Raw genomic sequence first — 23,838 nt, 5'->3', positions numbered from 1 at the left:
TTGCCGTATTGGCGCACACTTTTGTGTATTTCAACACTTTTGACATTTATTCTTTCTGTGGGAGAATAACAGTTAGAATCAGTAACATACAGATTATTGTCTGTGCAGTTTAGTTATAGGTGGTTATCCTATTGTAGCACCCTCCTAGTTTAACTAGGGGGAGCTAGACCCTGATGGGTAGACAGGAGCTGATTAGCAGCTCAGGTGAAATAGCCAGAGGGGTCAAATTGTGGTCAGGGCTGAGATGCTCTGCAGGTCAGCCCCTTTGGAATTTCCCCCTGCTCTGAGGCTTTTGGAGGAAGGCCTTGGAGGCAGTGAGATGATATGAGGAGTGGCTGGCTGCACTTTTGAGGGACCTCAGCCAATCCCTAACAGAAGACTTGACAAGGGGCTGGGACTCCCTTAAAAGTGTTGGAGCCTGTTTAGAAGCAGGAATGTGGATTGTTGAGAGGAAGATGTGAGGCTGTGAGGAAGGAGGCTGCCAGGAGGCCTAGTGGGATGTGGCCTGCCTGATAGCCTGCAGCTGGACAGGAGGAAAACTTGGAACTCCTTGGACCCCTGAGAGAGAACCACCTTTATGGCAGGGAAGGAGAAGCCCAGAAGCAGCCAACCCACAAGTGGTACAAGAGAGGATCTGAGTGAGTACACCTGCACTCTCTGGGCGGATAACGGAAGGAGCACTCTGGCAGAAAACCAGATTAGAACCCTACTAGTGACTGTTCACCTATTTAAAGGGACAGGAGCCAGATCCCCTGCTCAGGAAAACCCAGATTGCTGGGTGAAGAGGAGAATTTTATCTGGGGTGGTACATCAAGGAGATGCTGACTAGCTCTCCAACAGTGTTGCAGAAGAGAAGCTTGTGAATAGTTCTAGGAAGTTTGTCCTCAGTTCCCTTGGGCATTCTGTACCCCCCCTTACTCGATCCCAGTTCTAAATCCCCTCAATAAACAACAAAGCAAAAGCTCAAGGGCTTATTTCTGGCTTTGAATGCAAGCGTGTGTGGAGAATGCGGTTTGCCTGGCTGTGCAGGACTATGGAGGGACCCAAATCAACAGCAACCCCGAAGAGAGGGTAGTGCTACACTATCTAAGAGAGGAAATTGTTTACTTGATTTGATATGATATAGAAATCTGCTGAAACTATGTACATTTTAGGAATGCATTGCGGATGAAATTCTAGTGTCTGTGTCATATCTCACTTCTTTATTATTTATGGTGTTTGTAAAGTGACTTCTGCAAAATAATTTTTAATTATTTTTATAGTCGCAGTCCATACTTACACCTAGTCTTATTCTGTGGAAACAAAGAATATCTGCATAGGGTGAAGTATCTCTGGAATAATTAATTAGTCAGCTTAATTATTTTTAATAAATTATCTTTGTATTAGAGGCAATGCTGTTAATCGATCAATTAAACAATCGATAAAGCTCACTCAAATAATCTTTCAAACATCCCTGATAGCAACCAGTAACATCACGGGCCCTAGTCATTTATTGGCCGGGAATCCCCAGCCATGTGATAAAGAGGCATTTTAGTGTGACATCTCTGACCAGATAAGGCCACATGGTCATACTTGAGCAATGACATTGACCAAATATGGCTGTGACCCCACTTCCTTGGTTACTTCTAGCAGTGCTGCCTTGGGATATGTCATTTGGCACCATTCAGTGATGGGATCAGCCATATTTATCATTTGGCAGGATTTTTTTCTTTCAGTAGGTGTTATTTATCTTAATTGATGTGGATCTGCATCACTGGATGACGTAATTGATGATGAATTTACATTGTGGAATTTTTTTTTAATAAAGGAATTCTCAAAAACGGTTTAAGTATTTGTATTTACTTTGCACTTTTTTGTAATTGAGAACTATGTACTCATTACTCATTCCCTTGAGTGGGATGGTTGTTTATGGGGCAAACCAATAAACATAAACCTGTGCATACAATATTCACTCCCATCCCCCTGGAAAATACATGCACTATAACTCTCCATCAGTAGAAACTATTAGATAATATGTGACAATATCCAATATTGAAAATAATTCATGAACAAATCAATCTTATACATGATCTAATAGTTTCTACTGGGGGTTATAGCATTTTTTTTATTATTAAGAAATGGTATTATGGGGCACCCTTATTGTTAAAATTGTCCAGATCTGATAAGCCCCCTCACAACCACTGGACCAGGGTTGTAGGATAGAGGTCCTTTTCCTCATCGACATAGGGAAAAGCTGCTTTGCCAGGGAACTACCCCTGGCAAAGTGCCTTCCCTCATGTTAAGGACATATGACCTAGCATGATTCAGGAGGAGGGGGGCCCTGCTTTCCCTCTCCTCTTTCCCCCTACTTACCTGACCAGCTATACTGAATGCTCAAATAACAGGTATGGATTTTTTGGGGGACCACTCTTTTTTTGTTTTTTGTGTGGGGAGCCCCTTGACATCCATAGCAGACCCCCGCATAGGGAACCCTGCACTGTTTTATGTTTTTTGTGTAAGGTCCCCCATTAACATCTACATGTGGTATAGGACAAGGGAGCACATTAAAGTAAACTTCTCATAAGAGAAATCAGGAACTACAATTTATGCACACATTTTGAAGATGCTTCATAAATGGATGATATGCTGATACACTCTATGAATCACCCACCCAAAGCAAGTATGCCGATCAGGAAATTCAGATGTGCTTAAGTACATACTTGTTCCAGGACAGTGAATCAAAGTAGTACAGCCAAAGGCTTAGCAGGACTACTAGGCAACTAGCATTTTAACCACTTGCCTACCTGGCACTTATACCCCCTTCCTGCTCAGGCCAATTTTCAGCTTTCAGCGCTGTTGCACTTTGAATGACAATTGCGCAATCATGCAACATTGTACCCATATGAACTTTTTATCATTTTTTTCACACAAATAGAACTTTCTTTTGGTGGTATTTAAACACTGCTAGGTGTTTAATTTTTTGCGCTATAAACAAAAAAAGAGCAAAACTTTTTTTTTTTACGTTTTTCTTTGTTTCTACTTTTGCAAACAGGTAATTTTTCTCCTTCACTGATGTGCGTTGATGAGGCTGCACTGATAGGTAGCACTGATGGCCACTGATAGGCAGCACTGATGGGCACTGACAGGCAGCACTGACAGGAGGCACCAATGAGGTGGCACGGATAGGCAGCACTGATGGGCACTGATAGGTAGCACTGATAGGCGGCACTATTGAGCTGGCACTGATAAGGTGGCACTGATGATGCTGCACTGGCATGCAACAATGTTGGGCACTGATAGGCAGCACTGATGGGTGGCACTGACTGATGGCACTGACTGGTGGTACTGCTGGGCACTGATGTGTGGCACTGCTGGGCAGCACTGATGGGTGGCAGTGATTGGGGGCACTGCTGGGCACTGGTGGGTGGCACAGCTGGGCACAGGTGGGTGGCACTACTAGGTACTGATGGGCATAGGTGAGTGGTACTGATGGGCACAGGTGGGTGGCACTGCTGGACACGTGTGGGCGGCACTGCTGGGCACAGGTGGGTGGTACTGATTGGTGGCACTGCTGAGCATTGATCATCAGGGCACTGATCATCAGTGCCCTGATGATTGGTGCCGATTCGTCCTTTGACAATTACCGGTTATCGGCAGGACTTTCCTCACGCTGTGACAGCATGAGGAAAATTCAGTCTAACACCAGCAACTGTCTTTACCAGTGATCTGCTGTGTCATTGGATATAGCTAATCACGTGATAAAAGGCAGCTGTGATTGGCCTTTTACCACAGCACGTGATCAGCTTTGTCCGTAGAACACAGCAATCATGGAGATCACCGGGTGCACGCCGCTGGGGGAGCACGGGAGAGCACGTTCTGGGAGGATGTCATATGACGCCCTCCCAGAACTGGACAACCGCGCTGTAGCCGTCATTCGGCTACAGCGCAATTGGCAAGTGCAGCCTCTGTGCTTTCTCATGGTTGGGTGCTTTTAAAGATCCATTGCAGACACCAGGTATAACTAAAAATTGACATAAAAAGTGTAGCACCCTCTAGTGTGCTACTAGAATAGTGTAGTGTATCGTAGGTAAAATCATTGTGCATGACTCATGGTAACTGTGTGAGGCTGTGAGGATGGGTTGGGATATTGCAGGTCCTCTGGATGACTTAACAGGTTGTGGCTCTATCACCTCCACCTGTCTCTGAAGGATCATGGAGCCTTCCAGAAGTCAGTAAGCAGGAAAGGGGTGGAGACCTAATCTGCATGTTTATGGGAGTCTGGCCAATTCCAGGTTTGGAGGCCCTGGTAGAATGGTGGACTGGCTCATAAATATAGGAGAGTCAGGTTGACAGGGGAATTGAGTGAGAGATGGAGTACTGAGGAGACTATCAATGCCTGGAAGGGGTCCCCTAGGACTGGGGGGCAGCCTCCAGGCTGGGCTCGGGCTGGCTCAGGAGGATGCATTCAGCAGTGATGCATGAATGGGATCGAGACATGGATCAGTGGGAGCAAAGATGACAGAGTGAGTACATCAGCACACCTTGGGATCCACAAGAGGAAAGACTACCACATGTAGCAAGCTTTCAAAGGACAGTGCTGGGCTCAATCCTTTATCCAGGTCTTGGGAGATCTTCAGAGCAGCCAGGAGGGCTGGTAGTGTCTGCAGGATGTGTAGCTGGGAGCAGTTCTACAGGGGGGAGAGGAGTCATCTCTGCATGTAGTTACAAGAAGCTAAGCTTATTTTCAGGGGCTGCTGTTTCCTCACCCATAAAGAGCTGATACTACTGATCCACAAAGACTGACGGCTTTCATGGAAAATAACTGTCCATGATCTGTTTCTGTATATAGGAAGGAAGTTGTTCCCCGTTCATTGATTCAAGCCAAACTGGGCATCCCATAATCCCTATTTCCCTATCCAACTTATTTCCCCCTAATAAAATAACAAAACCAAGCTCACGGACTGTTCACTGACTGTGGATGACAATGTGAAAAATGCCTGTTGCCTGACTGTGCAGAGCTTAGGGGTTCTCACCACACAGCGGCCCTCAAGAGGGTAGTGCTACATAAGGTTGTCCATTAAACACTCCACCTGTCAGAAAGTTCAATCAGTTTACTTTATGTTTCCCTGTACGTTATCAACTGCAGCAAGAATCTAGACAGCGCCATACTGGGTCCCTGAGACCGCGCTTTCTGTACTGTGTAACTTCAATTCCTTCTGCTTTCTGAATCACTAATCACGTTCATCATTCCAAGTCAGGTTTAATTCTACTTGGTGGCTATTAGAACCCTATCAATACTAACATCAGGTGTTTTACGTATGGCAACATCTTTTTCCTGAAAGTTTTTATACTGAAAGATACCCCTTTTCCATCTCAAATGCTAATGGAATAATTACAACAAAAAAAAACACAGTTGCGTGAATGTTTTATTTTAATTGGCAGATATAAATTATATAATATATATTATAATAATAACATATACTGTATATATATATATATATATATATATATATTTATTATATTAAACATCTACATATAGTATGTAACTCTCGATTTGGTTAATTCTATATTAAATGTTTATCATATTTGTCAGATAATTAATTCATTTATCAACTCATTCAATTTATAATGTATTATTATTCCAATATTTTCATGTATAAATTGTATTAATATGGTCATTATTCTTGTGCATCTCTTGTTCTATATGTGCTTCGCTTAAAAAGTGAAGCAGTAGCCAGGTCATGGACATACAATTCTTACCAAGTAGTAAATGAGCTTTAACATCATCTCTAATGTCTGCAATTCATTCTTAAAGTTCATCAGAAACACTAAAGTCTTTCTCTAAGCAATTCAGCCAGCTCCCGCTCCCAGAAGTAACCGTCTAATCTCTAATCTAAATACATAGCAGTATCCCTGGGAGGGGGAAGCAGGATGAGTTGAGCTGCTGAGAGTAGAGCCATTTGAAGGACACCAATGCTTATCCTGTGATCTTTGGATTTTGAAGATTGGTTGTTCCAAACTGTGTGTAGGTACAGAGCTCAGTGAGGGTTTGTTTTAAAGCTTATTTTTTTACATGTTTTGAATATGTACACTCTTAAAGCACCACTGCTACCACCCAAAATTATCTTAAACATTGCTCCCTGATAAATAAGAAGTGTTATACTTACCTCACCTGCAGCCCATGTTGCCAATCTTCTCTCAATCTTTAGGCATTCCTCCATCAGTTTCTTTAGCATTTAATAATCCTGGGAGTGTTGGATGCCTGTGTGCCCAACTGCACATTGTGGCTTGCAATCCTGCCCACCTGCTCACCCATTGTGTACACAATTCACAGTGCATGATGCATGATGAAAATTGAACTTTCAATAAGCGTAGATGAACACTAACAAGAAGTGACATTGCTGCTTTTAATATTCTTCCTCGCCATGTCCAGGCATGATGGAGTCTTCCTTTTTACAGCGATGATGTCACTGTTTTTTAAACAGTGAGTTTATATAAAACTATGGAAATGAATTTTAATAATTGGATAGACTTTGTAGATAGACTTTATTTCTATTCCAAAGTTCAGCTTTAACTTAGAGCTTTAAAGCTGAGCTAATTATTGGAAAGCTGGATTGCGTGTCACATATACTTTTATTTATCTTTCCTCTAATCTGTGAGCTATAAAATCCAGAGTGTTCTATATAAAAATGTTGAATTGAGCTGCAATGTCAAAGTTTTGTCATGGCCACCTTCCTTGTAAATGAAGTTTGTTTATTTGCTTGAGCATGCACTGAGGGATTACATGGCAGTTCCAGAGCTCAAACTTGCAATTTGAGGGCCTCAAACACAGGTTTACTATAAAACAGTATACAGAAACCTTAGAATGGCAATATTGCAAAAGGGGCCATTTTTACAAACCCACTTAAGGGCAATGGTACTTAAAAAAGGCTCTCACCCCCTCATTACATTGTGTAGTATAAGTACAGACTTGGCTGGCCTGACCATAAACTGTAATTTCCACATTCCCTTGGTATAGTATTAGAAAGGGGATATGATGCATTCTTGTTCCTGGTAACACTGCTCCGTGCTCTGCTAAAGACTGATTATCTTAAGCCCCTTTGAGTGAGATCATGTGGCTATATGCTTAAGCACATGTGGGTCATGTGGCCTGAAACTGTGTGCTCCCAGAGCAGTTTTTCTGAAGTAGTATATACTTTATTGTTATAAAAGCAGTGCCCATAGCGAAATAAAAAAAAATAGCAGAGGGCAGACATGCCTATGTGAAGAGGAGTAGGAAAGACAGTAAAGGGTTAAGTAAAGGTGGGAAGGTTGTAAAACATGTAGGTTTACCTGATTGGTGATGGGTAGTGCGGGGTGGGGTGGGGTCTTTGACACCTTTTGGGAGTGGTGGAGTGTGGGACAATCCAGTACAGGAGTGGCAGCGGAAGAGGAAACTTCCCTCCCACCCTCCCTTGGGGTTGTTTGGGTCTTTCAGTTCCTGGTTTGTTCTGGCTTTGGGGGGGTTGTTGGTCTTTGGAGGCGGCAAATCATTTTAAGCTAAAGTGAATGGTTGGGAACCATCGGTGGTATGGTGTGCCCAGGTGCATCCGGTTAACCAAGGTTTAACTGGAAGGTGGAGGTTCTGCACTGTGGATGGTGTGTTTTGTCTCTGAGCCGTGCGTTGCGGCTGAATGCTTAGAATTAATATTATGGTTAAGGTTCCGCAGGGGGATATCAGTTTTGTTTGGTGCCTTCTAAGACCAACAACTTCTCCTGTATGTTTCTGTTTTAAGGAATGTGTTTGTGATTTTGAAGTTGAATTGTTAATAAAAGGCAGTGATGGCCATTTTACTCCAACGGTGTTTTGGTCTCCTTTATTGGTATATTGAGAGTTGGGGGGAAGGGGATTATCGAGTGAGAGAGAGAGTTGTGTAGGGGATGGTTCAGTAGCTATGGTTTTAACTAGCACTTCTCTTCTACACTAGTCATGGGATTTTTACTATAACAAGGGAGTAGAGTGCTCATTATGACAGGAAATTTGTGTTTTCACTGAACAGAAATTTTAAAGTAATCCTGTGGTCACAGGCAAGGGATAGAGAATGCTCGCTCACATACTTTGCAGAGCACCCTAGTAACCCCAAAGCAAATTTTTACAAGCCTCTATCCAAGAGATCAGGCCTACCATCTCCTTTCATCCTCTGTACCTACAAGGTATATGAGCATGTACATGGTCACCTCTAGGTCATTGCTTTCAATTTCTGTTGCTAGTTTAGTTGTTAAACTGAAAACAGAATCGCGTCAAACTTGCTAATATTTTATCAGATGATCGGCTGCACATTTAATAATTGCCTATAATAATATGCTAGTCGAAGATAGACCACAATTAAAGCATAAGGTTAGTTAACAATAAAAAAACTGAAAAATCAGCACAAGGGACATAACCTACTGTTAGTATGATGTGCCCCTTGTGTTGATTCTTCCCCTTTCAGTAGAAATCTTCTTCCGGTGTGATGGGGGTTGTTAAAACTAACAGGCTGTTAGGAACCCTCATCAAGTTTGGCCATGCGGGCCCCTGGCTACTAGATCCTTCATTGAAGCTGTACTACAGTTTCTATGAATGGCATAGCATCTCTGAATGGAGGGGGTGGGGCTATCAATCATCCACCCATCCCCCATTCAGAGATCTTATCTGCGGCAGGAGCAGGGGCGAGGGGGGTGCTAGGACAGAGGAAGATTTCTTTTGAAAAGAGAAGGATCAACACAAAGGACACATTATACTAACTGTAAGTTAAGTCCCTTGTGCTGATGTTTCTGTTTTAACTTTTTGATAAACTTAGGCTTTAGCTAGAGCTCTGTGTATTCCATTCTTTACAGATGTCAAGTAGACCCATCATGGGAGAATTATATAAGTTGACCCTGCTGGTCTCTTTCTCAAAATGCTACCTGCCTGGCTGTCATGCTGATCTTCATATCTAAATACCTTCTAAGTTGCCTACCAAGAAAAGTGGAGAAAAATTAGAAATCCTTATCTTTCATTCATTCTTCTTAATACATTCAAATAAAATGACAAGCAAGACAGACAGACAGCTAGCATTTTCATGCTGTTTCCATGACAGATTTACTTTAAGACAGCTATAGATAAAGATAATTTATTCACTGCAGCAGTGGTATCCCTCCTGCAGAGCCATTGTTTTCTCCCAAGGAGGGGGGGGGGTTAAGGTGTCTCCTCCAGGAGAACACAGTGATTATTGCTAGTGGCTTTAACAGCTGCTAGTAATAATTGCATGTAAAATCCAGCAGGTTGGTTGTACCCAAATTGATTGATCGATCAGCCTGCCCATACATGGTTACAATCTCTGGTGAACCAGCTGAGATTTGAACCGTCTATGGCTGGCTTAAGGCCTCGCCTCATGCACAATGGACATTTGCCCTTTTCCTCTGAATACTAGAACTTCTGGCAGGAGTAAAGCTGCCTAAAAAACATGCCTAAAGCTGTATGTTGCACACCTGTTTAGGCAAATTTTAACAATTACGGCCATTGGAATGCATTACTGCTCAAACAGGCCTAATGGTAAACGCATCTGCATGCATTTAGATGCATCAAGCATTTTTCCTGCTCAAAAGCTCTTCTCCTGAATGCTCTGGTGCTGTAAATGCTCCTTTTCTAATATGCCTGTAAACCCTTATATGTACATGTACACATAGGCTAACAAAGAGGTGCTTTCACAGGCTGAGCAGAAACACCTGACAAGGTGTCTGTTTTTAGGCCCAATGTGCATGAGGCCTAAGAGGAAATCTATTTTAATTACAATTTAGTTGATTGACCATACACTTTATGAAGTAACAGATTCATTCCTGCTGGTTTTGATTTCTACAGCTTAGAACCCTTCTCAAATGAATGTGATACATAGTACAGAGCACTTGTCATTAAATGGGGCTGCAATACCAGATATCACAAGAAGAGGTAAAACCTAGAACTGCAAATTTTGAACCTGTAAAAACTAGATCGGCATTGGAAAGAATCCTCTGTTTTACTAAACAGGGGGATATAAGTCAATCTGTATTAATAAACAAATAAATAAAAGGAAATCTGCTTTAGGGATTAATTTTTACAGATTTACGGAATAGTAGTTGGGCCGCCTTCTTAATGCTCTGGTTTCGCATACTGTAAAGTATTGGGTTAATTAGAGGAGTTATTGCTGTGTAAAGCAAAGACTTCAATTTGTTTTCATATGGTGTGTTTCCCCCAACTGGAAACATATAGATAGCTATCAGTGGTCCGTAATAGGCGCACACAGCCGCCAGATGAGAACTGCATGTGGAGAAGGCTTTTTGTCTTCCGTCATTGGAAGACATCTTGATGATAGCTATAAATATACAGATATAGGATATTATAACAAGTATAAAAGGGGTAAATGCCAAAAGAATGGACAGAACAAAGTCTTCAAATACCACTGTGTAAGTGTCTGTGGAGGCCATTTCCAAAATGGGTGTAAAATCACAGAAGAAGTGGTCAATGATTTTGGAACCACAGAAACTCATTTGGCCAATAAAAAACATTTCACTTGGAATGAGGATGATGGGAATAGCCCATGGCCAGAAGACCAGGTTGAAGCATAGTTTATTGACCATAAGAGAAGTGTACCGGAGTGGGTGACAGATGGCTAGGTATCGGTCAAAAGCCATAGCTGTGAGAACCAGAGATTGTGTATAGGTTGCAATGCAATGGAAGTAGTATTGGATGAAACAGCTTGTTTTGGATATGACTGTTCCACCTAACCAAGTCACCTGTAACATTTTTGGTGTGATGTTGGAAGTCAGGAGAAGGTCCGCCAGTGCCAGGTTCCTGAGGAAGATATACATGGGGATTTGAAGGTCATGACAAGATGACACAAGTGTGACAATCAGGCAGTTTTCAATGACAATCAAGAGATAAACCACCATGAAGAGGAAGAACAGCAGAACCCTAAGATTGTACAACTCATGAAATCCAAGCAGGAAGAACTCAGAAAATTCTGTCTCATTGATCTTACACATTGTTTCTGTATCTTGTTTTTTTAATCCTAGGAGGCAATAACATTAGATAAGTCAGTTAGATTGAATCTTAAAACTCCTAGGCACACAACATTTAACTGAGTGACTATTGATGACCAGCTGGTCAAATGTCTTTATTGTCACTTTGCAATACCAATATAGAAACAGCAAATTAATGCGGAATTACGTTTGTTTGATAGGCTTCGCAATTCTAGTGAATTCTAGTGAGCAACAAGTTTAAAAGGCTAAATATCAAACCTATGTGGCTTAAAAAGGCTATAGATAATAAGAAAAGAGCTTTTATGAAATATAAAAATGAAGGAACACTATCATCGTTTAAACATTATAAAGAATATAACAGAATATGCAAAAAGGAAACAAAGGCCTCAAAAATTGAAAACGAGCGACAGATTGCAAAAGATAGCAGGACCAACCCAAAAAATTCTTCAAATATATTAATAGTGAAAAGGTCCAGTCCGAGCATGTAGGTCCTTTACAAAATAAACTAGAGTGGGTGACTGGGGACAAAGAGAGGCAAATTTATTAAATACCTTCTTCAGCTCTGTGTATACAAAAGAGCATGGGGGAGCTCTTGTCCATAATGGGCATGGTATTGACACAGCTCCAGATGATCCACATTGGCTCACAATTGATATGATCCACAAATATTTAGACAGAATAAAGGTGAATAAAGCACCTGGACCAGATGGCACACATCCACGGATCCTTAAAGAATTAAGCTCTGTCATTTCAAAGCCATTGTTTCTAATTTTTAGGGACTTTTTAATGACAGGCATATTACCACTAGATTGGCGTAAGGCCAATGTGGTGCCCATATTCAAAAAGGGGTCAAAATCTTTACCAAGTAATTATAGACCTGTTAGTTTAACTTCTATAGTTGGGAAGATACTGGAGAGCTTAATTAAAGACCACATAGATGAGTTCTTGCTGGAAAAAAATATTTTAAGCAACAGACATGGATTCATGAAAGACAGAAGTCGTCAAACAAATCTGATTACTTTTTATGAGGAGGTGAGCAAAACCTTGGATAAAGGGAAGGCGGTGGACGTGGTATACTTGGACTTTGCAAAAGCGTTTGACACAGTTCCCCACTCACGGCTAATGTGTAAGGTAAAGTCTAAGGGCTTGGAAAAATCTGTATGTAAATGGATAGAAAACTGGCTAAAAGATCGTATTCAAAGAGTAGTGGTTAATGATTCATACTCTGAATGGTCTAGGGTTGTCAGTAGTGTACCCCAGGGTTCAGTGCTGGGACCCTTACTTTTTAATATATTTATAAACGATATAGGGTCTGGGATTAAAAATCCCATTTCACTCTTTGCAGATGACACCAAGCTGTGCAGTGGAATAATGTCCTTACAGGATATATTCAATTTACAATCTGATCTCAATGCACTGTTTAATTGGGCAACTATGTGGCAAATGAGGTTTAATGTTGATAAATGTAAAGTTATGCACTTGGGGGCTAAGAATATGCAATCATCATACATACTAGGGGGGGAACAACTGGGAGAATCAATGGTGGAGAAGGATCTGGGGGTTCAGGTAGATCACCAGCTTAATAATGGCATGCAATGCCAAGCTGAGGTTTCTAAAGCGAGCAAAATCCTCTCTTGTATTAAAAGAGGTATAGACTCCAGAGAGAGAGATATCATACTACCCCGGTACAAATCATTAGTAAGACCTCACCTTGAATATGCAGTTCAGTTTTGGGCACCAATTCACAAAAAGAACATTGGGCAACTGGAGAAAGTACAGAGAAGGGCAACTAAACTGATAAGAGGCATGGAGGAGCTCAGCTATGAGGAAAGATTAGAGGAACTGAATATATTCTCTCTTGAGAAGAGGAGATTAAGGGGGAATATGATCAACATGTATAAATACATCAGTGATTCATATAGTGAACTCGGTGTAGAGCTATTCACCCTGAGGTCATCACAGAGGATAAGGGGGCACTCGTTACATCTGGAGGAAAAGAAATTTAATCTCCAAACACGGAAAGGTTTCTTCACAGTGAGAGCTGTGAAAATGTGGAATAGATTCCCTCAAGAGTTGGTTCTGGCCAGCTCAGTGGATTGCTTTAAAAAAGGCCTGGATTCTTTCTTAGATACACAGAATATAACTGGATACTAACATTTATAGGTAAAGTTGATCCAGGGAATATCCAATTGCCTTTCGGGGGATCACGCAGGAATTTTTTTCCCTGTATGAGCAAATTGGATCATGCTTTGCTAGCTTTTTTTTTTGCCTTCCTCTGGATCAACTGTGGGTATAGGATTATAACTTTTTTTTTTTAAATGGTTGAACTGGATGAACTTTTGTCTTTTTTCAGCCAAACTATGTAACTATGTAACTATGAAGAAGCTGCCGCATCTTCCTACAATATTTTTCTGAACTTATATAGCAGTCAGCACTTAGTACTCTTAGTATATACATTATAGGTAAATATAGCAGCACTTTTTGTGACAATATCCTTTGACAAAATATACAATAAATATACACCGATCAGCCATAACATTATGAGCACTAACAGTTAAAGTGAATAACATTGATTATCTTGTTATAATGGCATCTGAAAATGGGTGGGACATATTAGGCAGCAAGTGAACATGTTGTCCCTGAAGTTGATGTGTTAAAAGCAGAAAAAATGGGCAAGCATAAGGATTTGAGTCTTCCAAAACTATGGAGCGCCAGGAAATAATAATGCACAATATAGTGTTAAGGGCAAAGGTTATTATAAATAAAACTGTGACTCTTTGTACATATATGTGTCTCTAATATATGATAGTGAATAAAGTCAACAATATGCAAATTAACTCCAAAACAATAAAGATTGACATTCAATTTTTTTTCATGTATTGATGCCTTTAAAGACCCAATGACTGGGGTTCTATAAGAAGTACCTCATGGTCCTTTTTTTAATGGACCTACCAAAAGTGGTTGAGGGAAAGAAAACCAGTGAATTGGCATCAGGGTGATGGGTAGCTAAGGAGAGTGAAGCGCATGTGGAGAGTGACGGCTGGCCAAGGTAACCCAATTTAATAGAAGAGGTACTGCAGCTGAAATTGCTGAAAAAGGTCATGCCGGAACTGATAGGTGTCAGAGCATTCAGTGAATTCCAGTTTGTTACATATGGGGCTGCGTAGCAACAGACCGGTCAGGGTGCCCATGATGACCTGTGTCCACAGCCTAAAGTGCCAACAATGGGCACGTGAGCATCAGAGCTGGACCAAAAAGCAATGGAAAATGGTGACCTGGTCTGATTTTCTCAAGCATGGTTTGAGGAACAAAACAATGAGTTCAAAGCATTGACCTGGTCTCCAAATTCTCCAGATCTCAACTCAATCAAACATCTGTGGGATGTGCTAGAAAAAAAAAGTCCAATTCATGGAGGTCTCACCTCTTTAACTTACAGGACTTAAATGATCTGCTACTGATGGCTTGGTGCCAGATACCACAGAATACTTTCAGAGGTCTAGTGGAGTCCATGCCTTGAGGTGTTATGATTGGTGGTCATAATGTTATGGCTGATGGGTGCATAGAGCAAAGTGTATGTAATAGACTTGCAAAAATTGTCCATAATGGCTAAGCTTCCACTTGTGCATGCTGCGTTCTGGATGTAGGGCAGACCATTCATTTCAATGTAATGCCTTACCTGCAGAAATGTGGGTAAAGAAGTGCTGATCCTTTTTTTTAAAATCACACTTCAATGAACTGCTGCGCCACCATGCGGTTTTGCATGTGCAAAAGCGTTTGTGTCTGCTAGAATTTCAATTGCATGTCAGGAACGCGTGTGCACACTTTCCTGGCATACAATAATGGGAACCTAGCCTAAACAAGACAGATCATTCTTGTTACTCCTGTGATTATTGCACTGTTCATGTGCTGAATAACTGTGAACACAGTCACATGTGAATACTTGAGCACTTACTATTAATCCAATTTGTGGATGGGTGCAGAGTGGTTCCATAACAGTGAAGACACAATGGGGTTTATTTACTAAAGCTGGAGAGTCCAAAATCAGACTCCCTTCTGCAGAGAAACCAATCAGCTTCTAACCTCAGCTTGTTCAATGAAGCTTTGGCAATGAAACCTGGAAGCTGATTGGTTTCTATGCAGAAGTGAGTCTGATTTTGCACTCTCCAGCTTTAGTAAATAAACCCCAATGAGTCCAGTTGCAATAAACAGAAGTTGTATTGAGAAGAAAGTTTAATGATACAAAAAGCCCAGTGGGAAGGTACCCAACTGGGAACATTCACAATATGTCTGGCAAAGTAGAAGTGAGTGGTTCTTAAGCGTGCTGACAGGGTCTGTCCCAGAGGGTGGAATGCGGCCTCGCCAGTCTGCACCCAAACGGGAAGATTCCAAGAAGGCAGACATGTCCCTAGCTTGTCCTTACTCATCAGGAACCTCTCTCTACCACTAGTCACTTTCCCTGACAGATGGTAGATCTGTCCCTATTCTGTCCACTTGCAACAATGCATGCCAAGCCCGAGACCAGGGTCTTAAATAAACTCTGCCTGACCCAAGATGGGCTCCTGAGTCCCATGGGACTGCGACATCCAGCTAGATCGCTTCACAGTGACCCAGGAAACCATACAGGAGTAAGTTCCCCCTGACTTCCTCTCTCCCTGCAATGCCACTGTGGCTTGAGTGCCTTCTGCAGTGAAGAAAAGAGTCTGCGCCTGCCTACAACTTCATGAATATCCCTCTCCCCTGAACTGAACTGAAATCATCCTCTTTAATATTCCAAAAATGTAATTCATACTCAAAGATCTATGGCATCTCAACCAAGTATTACCTTCTTATCATGGTTGGGATACCAATATATCCAAAGGTACATATGACCTTGTAGACTGGCCACTAGAGGCATCAAAGATATACTATTACAATGACTTTACCTGACTTTTTCTTCACTGTCCAGTTACAGGGTGGAGAGGGGCAATCCAAGACCTGTGCATGTTACTAAACTACAGCAGAATAAAATCAGGTCTTTGGTCCTGCCAGAGAGGCTGTGCTGTGTGGCAGAGCTGTGAAAATCTCAGAATTGGATGAGCAAAAATATAAATTCTTCAGCAGGTAAAACTGCTGCCTTATATGTATTTGGTCTGTGTATTTAGTTGTTTGCCTAGAGTCCACACTTAAATAAATCTTTCATGGAGGCTGCCATTGGTACTTTTCTTCTGATGATGCAATGGGGGGTTATTTACTAAAACTGAAGAGTGCACAATATGGTGCAACTCTGCATAGAAACCAGTCATCTTTCTGGTTTTAATGCCAAAGCTTAGTCCCCTTTCACACGTGTGGACCTTTCATTTCATCTGTTCAGTCACATTTTTCAAAGAAGAAAATGGAGGACGTTTACATCAGTTTTTTGTCAGTTTACATCAGTTTTTCACCTGTTTTAAAATCAGTTTTTTATATCCACTACCAATGCAAAAATGGATGCAAAAACGGACCATTTGTCCACGTTCATCTGTTTTTCGTCCATTCTGTTTTTGTAACATAACAAAAATAGGATTAATATTATTATTATACAGGACTTATATAGTACCAACAGTTTGCTCAGTGCTTTACAAAATTAAGGTAGAAATTACAGTTACAATACAATTTGGTAGAAGAGGAAACAGAGGGCCCTGCTTGTTACAGCTTGAGTGATACAAAAGGTAATAGTTGTGGGGGATAAGCTGATGGAGGAAATAAAAGGCAGATTACTAGTTAGAAGCAGAATAGGCTTATTTAAAGAGAAAGGTTTTCAGGGATCATCTAAAGGTGGATAGATTAGGAGATATTGGGGTAGGGCATTCCATAGGATGGGAGAAGCTAGGGAGAAGTCCTGGAGGCAATTATGGGAGGAGGCAACACAGGAACTAGAGAGCAGAAGATCTTGGGAGGATTGAAGAGAGCGGTTTGGTTGATATTTTGAGACCAAGTTGTTGATGTAGCTGGGGGCAGAGTTGTGGATGGCTTTGTAAGTTGTTGTTAGTATTTTGAATTTTATTCTTTGGGAGAGTGGAAGCCAGTGGAGGGATTAGCAGAGAGGGGTAGCAGACACTGAGCAGTTGGTAAGGTGGATGAGCCTGGCAGCAGCATTTATGATGGACTGGAGGGGGGATAGCCTATGTAAAGGAAAGCCAATGAGGAGGGAGTTGCAGTAGTCGAGTGATAACCAGGGAGTGAATTAGGAGCTTTGTGATATCATTGGTTAAAAATGGGCATATTCTGGAGATGTTGCGGAGGTTGAGCTGGCATGATTTGGACAGGCATTGGATGTGGGCCTGAAAGGATAGTTCAGAGTCCAGGGCTACCCCTAGCACCCTGGCATGTGGGGATGGGCTGATAGTGGTGCTATTGATCCTGACTGAGAAATCAGGCATGTGGTGGTGGAAATATTATGAGCTCAGTTTTGGATAGATTGAGTTTTAGGAAGTGGTGTTGGTGTGAACCTCCTGCGCTCCCAAGTGTTATTTGAAATAAAATAAATGTGTATCTAAATCCCAAAGAAAGCTGCTAACATCAAATCATATACCAGTGATTATATACAATGAAAGTAATAAGGGATGCAGCGCTACATTCAAATCATACAACTATGTGAATTGGGTGTACAGCTGAATACACAGGTGCCCTGATGAAGTCACATGACATTGTGACGCAACGCGTCGGCTTGACGTGGTGACGTATTTCTGGCGTGGCGGCCATCTTGGTACACCTGTGTATTCAGCTGTACACCCAAACAGATATATCCTCATCTGAAAGCATGAGGTTTTTTTCTTGGACTGGCTGCTACGTAAGTGTAATGCAAAAAATGCTGTTTGTCCCTATGGTATAATTAAATATACTACACTATGGGAGGATTCCTTTGTCTCATTTAAGAGATTGATACTACAACTTTTCCTGGAGAAGAGCCAGTGTGGGAATATTTTTCTGAGAAAACTGCCCTTGGAGTGTTTCAGTGCTTGGAGGATCCGTGAGAGGGATCCACTACTGCTCTTTGATCCGCAAGGGTCGAAGGGATGAGGTGAGAGGCTAATCCAGATGGTGGTTGGATTCTCAGATTTGGACGCACTCAGAAATTTGCACGAGTTTCACCTATGGTCACTAACAGTATTATTTGGAAGCACCATTTACTGTTTTGTCACCATTAGTATATTTTTTGGACTTTGAGATATAATTTTGTTTGTATTATTATTATAGTTATTTCACTTCACAATAGGCGCGTGTGATTACACCATATATATGTGTAATTTTGCTTCATTCATATATATATGGATGGGGTTTTTCATATATGTTTTTCACAAGTTTTGAGCTATTTACTTTATTTGTGTTGATGATATTATTAACGAGCACGTATTGATATGTATTGTTAACATTGTCATTGTCATTTAATTTCACTTAATTTGATGATTTAGGATCCCACATTCACATAGTTGTATGATTTGAATGTAGCACTGCATCCCTTATTACTTTCATTTTTTTTAGGAAGTGGTGTGACATCCAGTCTGATATGTCTGTTAGTAAGTCGGTGATACGGGAGGAAACTGATGGAGTGAGCTGAGGAGTAGAGAGATAGATTTTTGTGTCATCAGCATAAAAATGGTATTGGAAACCATGGGAAGCTATCAGCTGACCCAAGGAAGAAGTGTTGATCGAGAATAGGAGAGGTCCAAGGACAGAACCTTGGGGGACCCTGATGGTAAGAGGAGTAGGAGAGGAGGAAGTAAAATTGTAAGTGACACTGAAGATGCGATGAGATAGGTAAGATTTGAACCAATGGAGAGTACAGTCATGGAGACCAAGTAAATAGAGTTTTTTGAGGAGGAGGGGGTGGTCAACTGTGTCAAAGGCAGCGGAGAGGTCCAAAAGTAAGAGTATGGAATAGTGTCCATTGGTTGTAGTGGTCAGTAAGTTGTTTGTGAATTTTAGGAGAGCAGTTTCTGTGGAGTGTTGTGGGCGAAATCCAGACTGAAGGGGATCGAGAAGGGAAGTATAGATTGTGCAGGTGGACATGGAGTGTAGGGTGAGGGAGATATCTGTACAGTGGAGATCTTGACATGAATTGTATCAATCTTCTTTTTGAAGTGATTAGTGATCTCCTGGGCAGCAAGTGAGTTAGTGGGTGGAAGTAAGGAAGGATGAAGTAGAGTTAGATGTAGAAAAGGGTTGACAGGCATTGCGTGAGAGAGTGTTAATGAGAGTGATAAAATGGGTCTGTTTGGCAGTGTGGAGACAGGAATTGTATTTTTGAAGGGCAGATTTATATTGGTCGAAGTCTTGCTGGGTCTTAGTCTTACACCATAAATGCTCCAGAGCACGGCTACAATTTTTGAGGCATCTGGTATTGTCTGTTTTTCAGGGCTGTAGCAGCTGAGGCCTGCTTCTGTGTAGTGAGGGAGGCCAATGTGTCCAGGGTGGATGACAGTGAACTATTGTTGACAGAAGTGGCAAGGTTGGGGCAGGACAGGGCTGAGATTTTGTCATAGAGACAATCTGTTGCAGAAAAAAGAAGAGAAGGGTTAAGATAGCGAAGGTTCCTACCGGTAACTGTTCGGTAGTTGGAAGACAAGGAGGAAGACAAAGAGAGAGTGAAGCTAATAAGGGAGTGGTCAGAGAGAGGAAAAAAAGAGTTGGTGTGTTGCAAGGTGTGCATAGGTAGGAGAACACTAGGTCGAGGCAGTTACCATTACATTGAGTAGAAGCATGTGTCCATTGTTTTAGGTCAAAAGAACTGGTTAAGCTCAGAAGTTTAGAAGTAGCAAGAGTGTTAAGATTAACAGGGATGTTGAAGTCACCAAGAATGATTGTGAGAATTTCAGACGAGAGAAAGTAAGGCAGTCAAGCAGAGAAGTCATCAAGGAAGCTTGATACAGGTCCAAGAGGTTGATAGATCACAGCAATTCTTAAAGAAACTGGAGAGAACAGACAAATACAGTGAACTTTAAATGAGGATAGGGACAGAGAGGGAGGTGAATGAAGGACATGAAAAGTGCTTTGAGGGGATAGGAGGATTCCAACTCCACCTCCTTTCCATCCACTAGGCCTGGGAGAGTGAGTCCAGAGGAGACCACCATGGGAGAAGGCAGCAGGAGAGGGCAAGTCAAGTTCATGAAGCCAGGTTTTCGTAATTTCAAGTAGGTTAAAGGAGTTTGTGATAAAAATGTCATGGACAGTGGTGAGTTTGTTACAGACAGAGCAGGCATTCCAAAAGGCACAGGAAAAGGGGAGGCTGGTTCTAGGAAGAAGAGGAATAGTAACAAGATTGTGTGGATAGCAGACGCTTTTAGAGGACAGAGGGTGCTGGGTGTGTTGAACAAAGGAAAAAGATGGCGGCCCAGGATTTGGGGATATGTCTCAAGATGTTAGGAGAAGCAGAAGGGTGAGAGAGGTAATATGGGAGTATGACTTATATGGAGGGACAGGTTCCAGTGTCCTGGAGGTTTTATTAGTGTGTGGGTTCAGAATTAGCAGGAGTTGATGAGTACAGTAATAAGTTGAAGACAGGAGTGAGGGTGATATATATAAGCTGTGTGGTGGAGAAGAGGGGTGAAGGAAAGAGAGTTTTAAGAGAGAGGATACAACAGTGAGAAGGAGGAGTAGAGAGTGCATGTTACAGGATAGTGAGATGAAGAAGCAGACTGGGTAAGAGATGAAAGAGCTGGATGGGGAAACAGGTCACCTGTAGTCTGTTTAGTATTTGAAGTTGTCTGCTTGTCACTTTGTGCTTTTGCTGAAGTGTAGAGCTGAAGTGCAATGTTCAGTACTTAATCCAAGATCAATACTTTATCCCAGATGATAACTGCCAAAGCTACCCCTGGCTGTGCCTCCCTTAAGGAAGGCCTACATTTATACTGAGTTGGGTGGGGTATTGCCAATTAATCAATTAGGAATGCATAAGAGAGACACATGGCTAGCAGGACAAACTTCACACACCAAAGGAGGACTACAAGAGACAACAAGAGAGCTGGAGGGCGATTTGTAAAGATTAGGAGCAGCTCATAAATTTAGGTTGGACAATAAGAGCAAAATAAACAACACAGTAATATGGACCAGAGTTAAAATTTTTGGAAGCAGTAAGAATTACCAGTAAGGACATTGATAGTTATGAATCAGCTTCAGTAAGCGGTGGATTTTAAAAGCAGTATAGATTACCATAGAGCAGAGCAGGGTGTATTAACATTGATACATGGCATGGGCGATAGTACAGATGGATATTGTTCGCAGACATTTAACTTATAGCAGAGCAGGGTGAATTAGCATTCATACATGGCATGGGCGATGGTACAGATGGATATTGCTCGCAGGCATTTACCATATAGCAGAGTAGGGTGAATTAGCATTCATACATGGCATGGGCGATAGTACAGATGGATATTGTTCGCAGACATTTACCTTATAGTAGAGCAGGGTGAATTAGCATTCATACATGGCATGGGCGATAGTACAGATGGATATTGCTCGCAGGCATGTACCTGTGATGAGATAGAGAAGAGTTATTCAGATGATGCAGAGCCAAAGTGCAATGTTCAATACTTAATCCAAGATCAATACTTTATCTTGTTTATGTTGATGGTTACAGATGGACAAACAGTCGACATGTGTGGAAGGGGCCTTAAATGAACAAGCTGAAGTTAGAAGCTGATTGGCTACCATGCACATCTCCTCCAGATTCTAAGTGCTCCCTTTTTTAGTAAATCTCCCCCTAGATGTCTGTTTGCCCTACCAGCGTGAAAACTTGGAGTCAGTGACATGGAGCAAATGTGCAGATAAAGAAAGTTAGAGAAAAAGAAAATGAGGAAAGTCAACCTTCTGTGAGCCTCTATTCGCATACTTTGAGTCAATGGGGTTGATTTAAACATGTCAGAGGTAAGACATGCAAATATACAACAGTTACAAAGGTACGGTACGAACGAAGCACATAGAATACAAAATCCAAACAAAAATATAATATATATCAACTTGACAACATGTGAGATGACTAAAAAATAAAAAGATCTCCAAAAATGTCAATCATAGTTTAGTGGAAAGAGACAAAGAAAGTATGGATACAAGGAAAGCTGCACTTTGTAAAGGGAATTATCCTCAGAGGTTAGTGAATGAGGTAAAGCTCTGCTGGTTTCCATCATCCAATTACATGCAAGCAAAAATTCTATTTTTTATTTTCCTTGCACATGATTGGGTATAGTTTGCAAAGTGAAACTTCACCAAACTGCTAAACTCTAAGGAAAAGTGAACAGCCTATTTGACTTTAGTAAATTAACCACATATACTTGAGCATGGAAAGAAGAGGATTAGCATAACAGCCAACTAGCATTTTCAGAAGGATAGCTCAGCAATGGCAGCCTTCATTTCATAGCAGATTTAATTTAAGGCACACATTTAATAAACTTTTATGCATATTTTAAAAGAAAATGTATTTTTTGTTACTGGATTATATAAAATAGAAGGGGATCATTCAAGGGCTATGAATCCTAGATTCTAACGAGCAGGGCCCTCTGTTTCCTCTTGTACCAAATTTTATTGTAACTGTAATGTCTACCTTCATTTTGTAATGCTCTGCGCAAACTGTTGGTACTATAATAATAATGTACTATATATAATGTAAATTGATGGTGCTATATATTGTAAGTACCTGGTACCCATGACCAGTATTAATATGCCTGGTCCAGTTCCCCCTTCTAGACATATCACCGTCTATCTATATAAATTTATATCAACACTGGCATGCAAATCAGGGAAAGCAAAGCATAAAAAAATTCTGTCATTCACAAGTGGTCCACCTCTACCATGAATACAGTACATTTTTTAAGTGACCAAACTCTTTGTTTGAACATAATAATACATATACACAATGTTTATTACAATGCATTTACATACATACAGTCATGGCCGAAATTGTTGGCACCCTTGATATTTTTCCTGAAAATCAAGTATTTCACACAAAAAAGGTATTGCATTAACACATGTTTTGCTATACACATGTTTATTCCCTTTGTATGTATTGGAACAAATATAAAACAGAGGCAGAAAAGCAAATATGACATAATGTCACACAAAACCCCAAAAATGGGCTGGACAAAAGTATTGGCACCCTTAACTTAATATTTGGTTACACACCCTTTGGAAAACATAACTGAAATCAGTCGCTTCCTATAACCATCAATAAGCTTCTGACACCTCTCACCCGGAATTTTGGACCACTCTTCCTTTGCAAACAGCTCCAGGTCTCTCTTATTGGAAGGACACCTTTTCCCAACAGCAATTTTAAGATCTCTCCACAGGTGTTCAATGGGATTTAGATCTGGGCTCATTGCTGGCCACTTCAGAACTCTCCAGCGCTTCTTTGCCATCCATTTCTGAGTGCTTTTTGACGTATGTTTGGGGTCATTGTCCTGCTGGAAGACCCAGGATCTTGGACGCAAACCCAGCTTTCTGACACTGGGCCCTACAGTGCGACCCAAAATCCTTTGGTAATCCTCAGATTTCATGATGCCTTGCACACAGTCAAGGCACCCAGTGCCAGAGGCAGCAAAACAACCCCAAAACATCATTGAACCTCCACCATATTTTACCGTAGGTACTGTGTTTTGTTCTTTGTAGGCCTCATTCCGTTTTCGGTAAACAGTAGAATGATGTGCTTTACCGAAAAGCTCTATCTTGGTCTCATCTGTCCACAAGACGTTTTCCCAGAAGGCTTTTGGCTTACTCAAGTACATTTTGGCAAACTGTAGTCTTGCTTTTTTATGTCTCTGTGTCAGCAGTGGGGTCCTCCTGGGTCTCCTGCCATAGCGTTTCATTTCATTTAAATGTCGACGGATAGTTCGCGCT

At 41.3% G+C, this 23,838-nt stretch overlaps 2 protein-coding genes across 2 annotated transcripts in view; one reads left to right on the top strand and one right to left on the bottom strand.

Moving 5' to 3' along the window:
• Positions 1-23,838, top strand: part of LOC149463526 (ficolin-1-B-like) — a 638,327-nt gene that overhangs the window by 399,608 nt on the left and 214,881 nt on the right. The gene's annotated exons all lie outside the window — the stretch shown is intronic.
• On the bottom strand, positions 10,057-10,998 carry LOC149463530 (olfactory receptor 1M1-like). Its single transcript, XM_089675319.1, has one exon. The coding sequence runs from the start codon at positions 10,996-10,998 to the stop codon at positions 10,057-10,059; it is 942 nt and encodes a 313-aa protein (XP_089531445.1).

This window comes from Staurois parvus, unplaced genomic scaffold, assembly GCF_062004578.1.
Source record: "Staurois parvus isolate SC_StPar_1 unplaced genomic scaffold, SC_StPar_1.0 ptg000154l, whole genome shotgun sequence".
In the NCBI taxonomy this organism is placed as follows: Eukaryota; Metazoa; Chordata; class Amphibia; order Anura; family Ranidae; genus Staurois; species Staurois parvus.
This window is presented reverse-complemented; position numbering and strand designations above follow the sequence as displayed.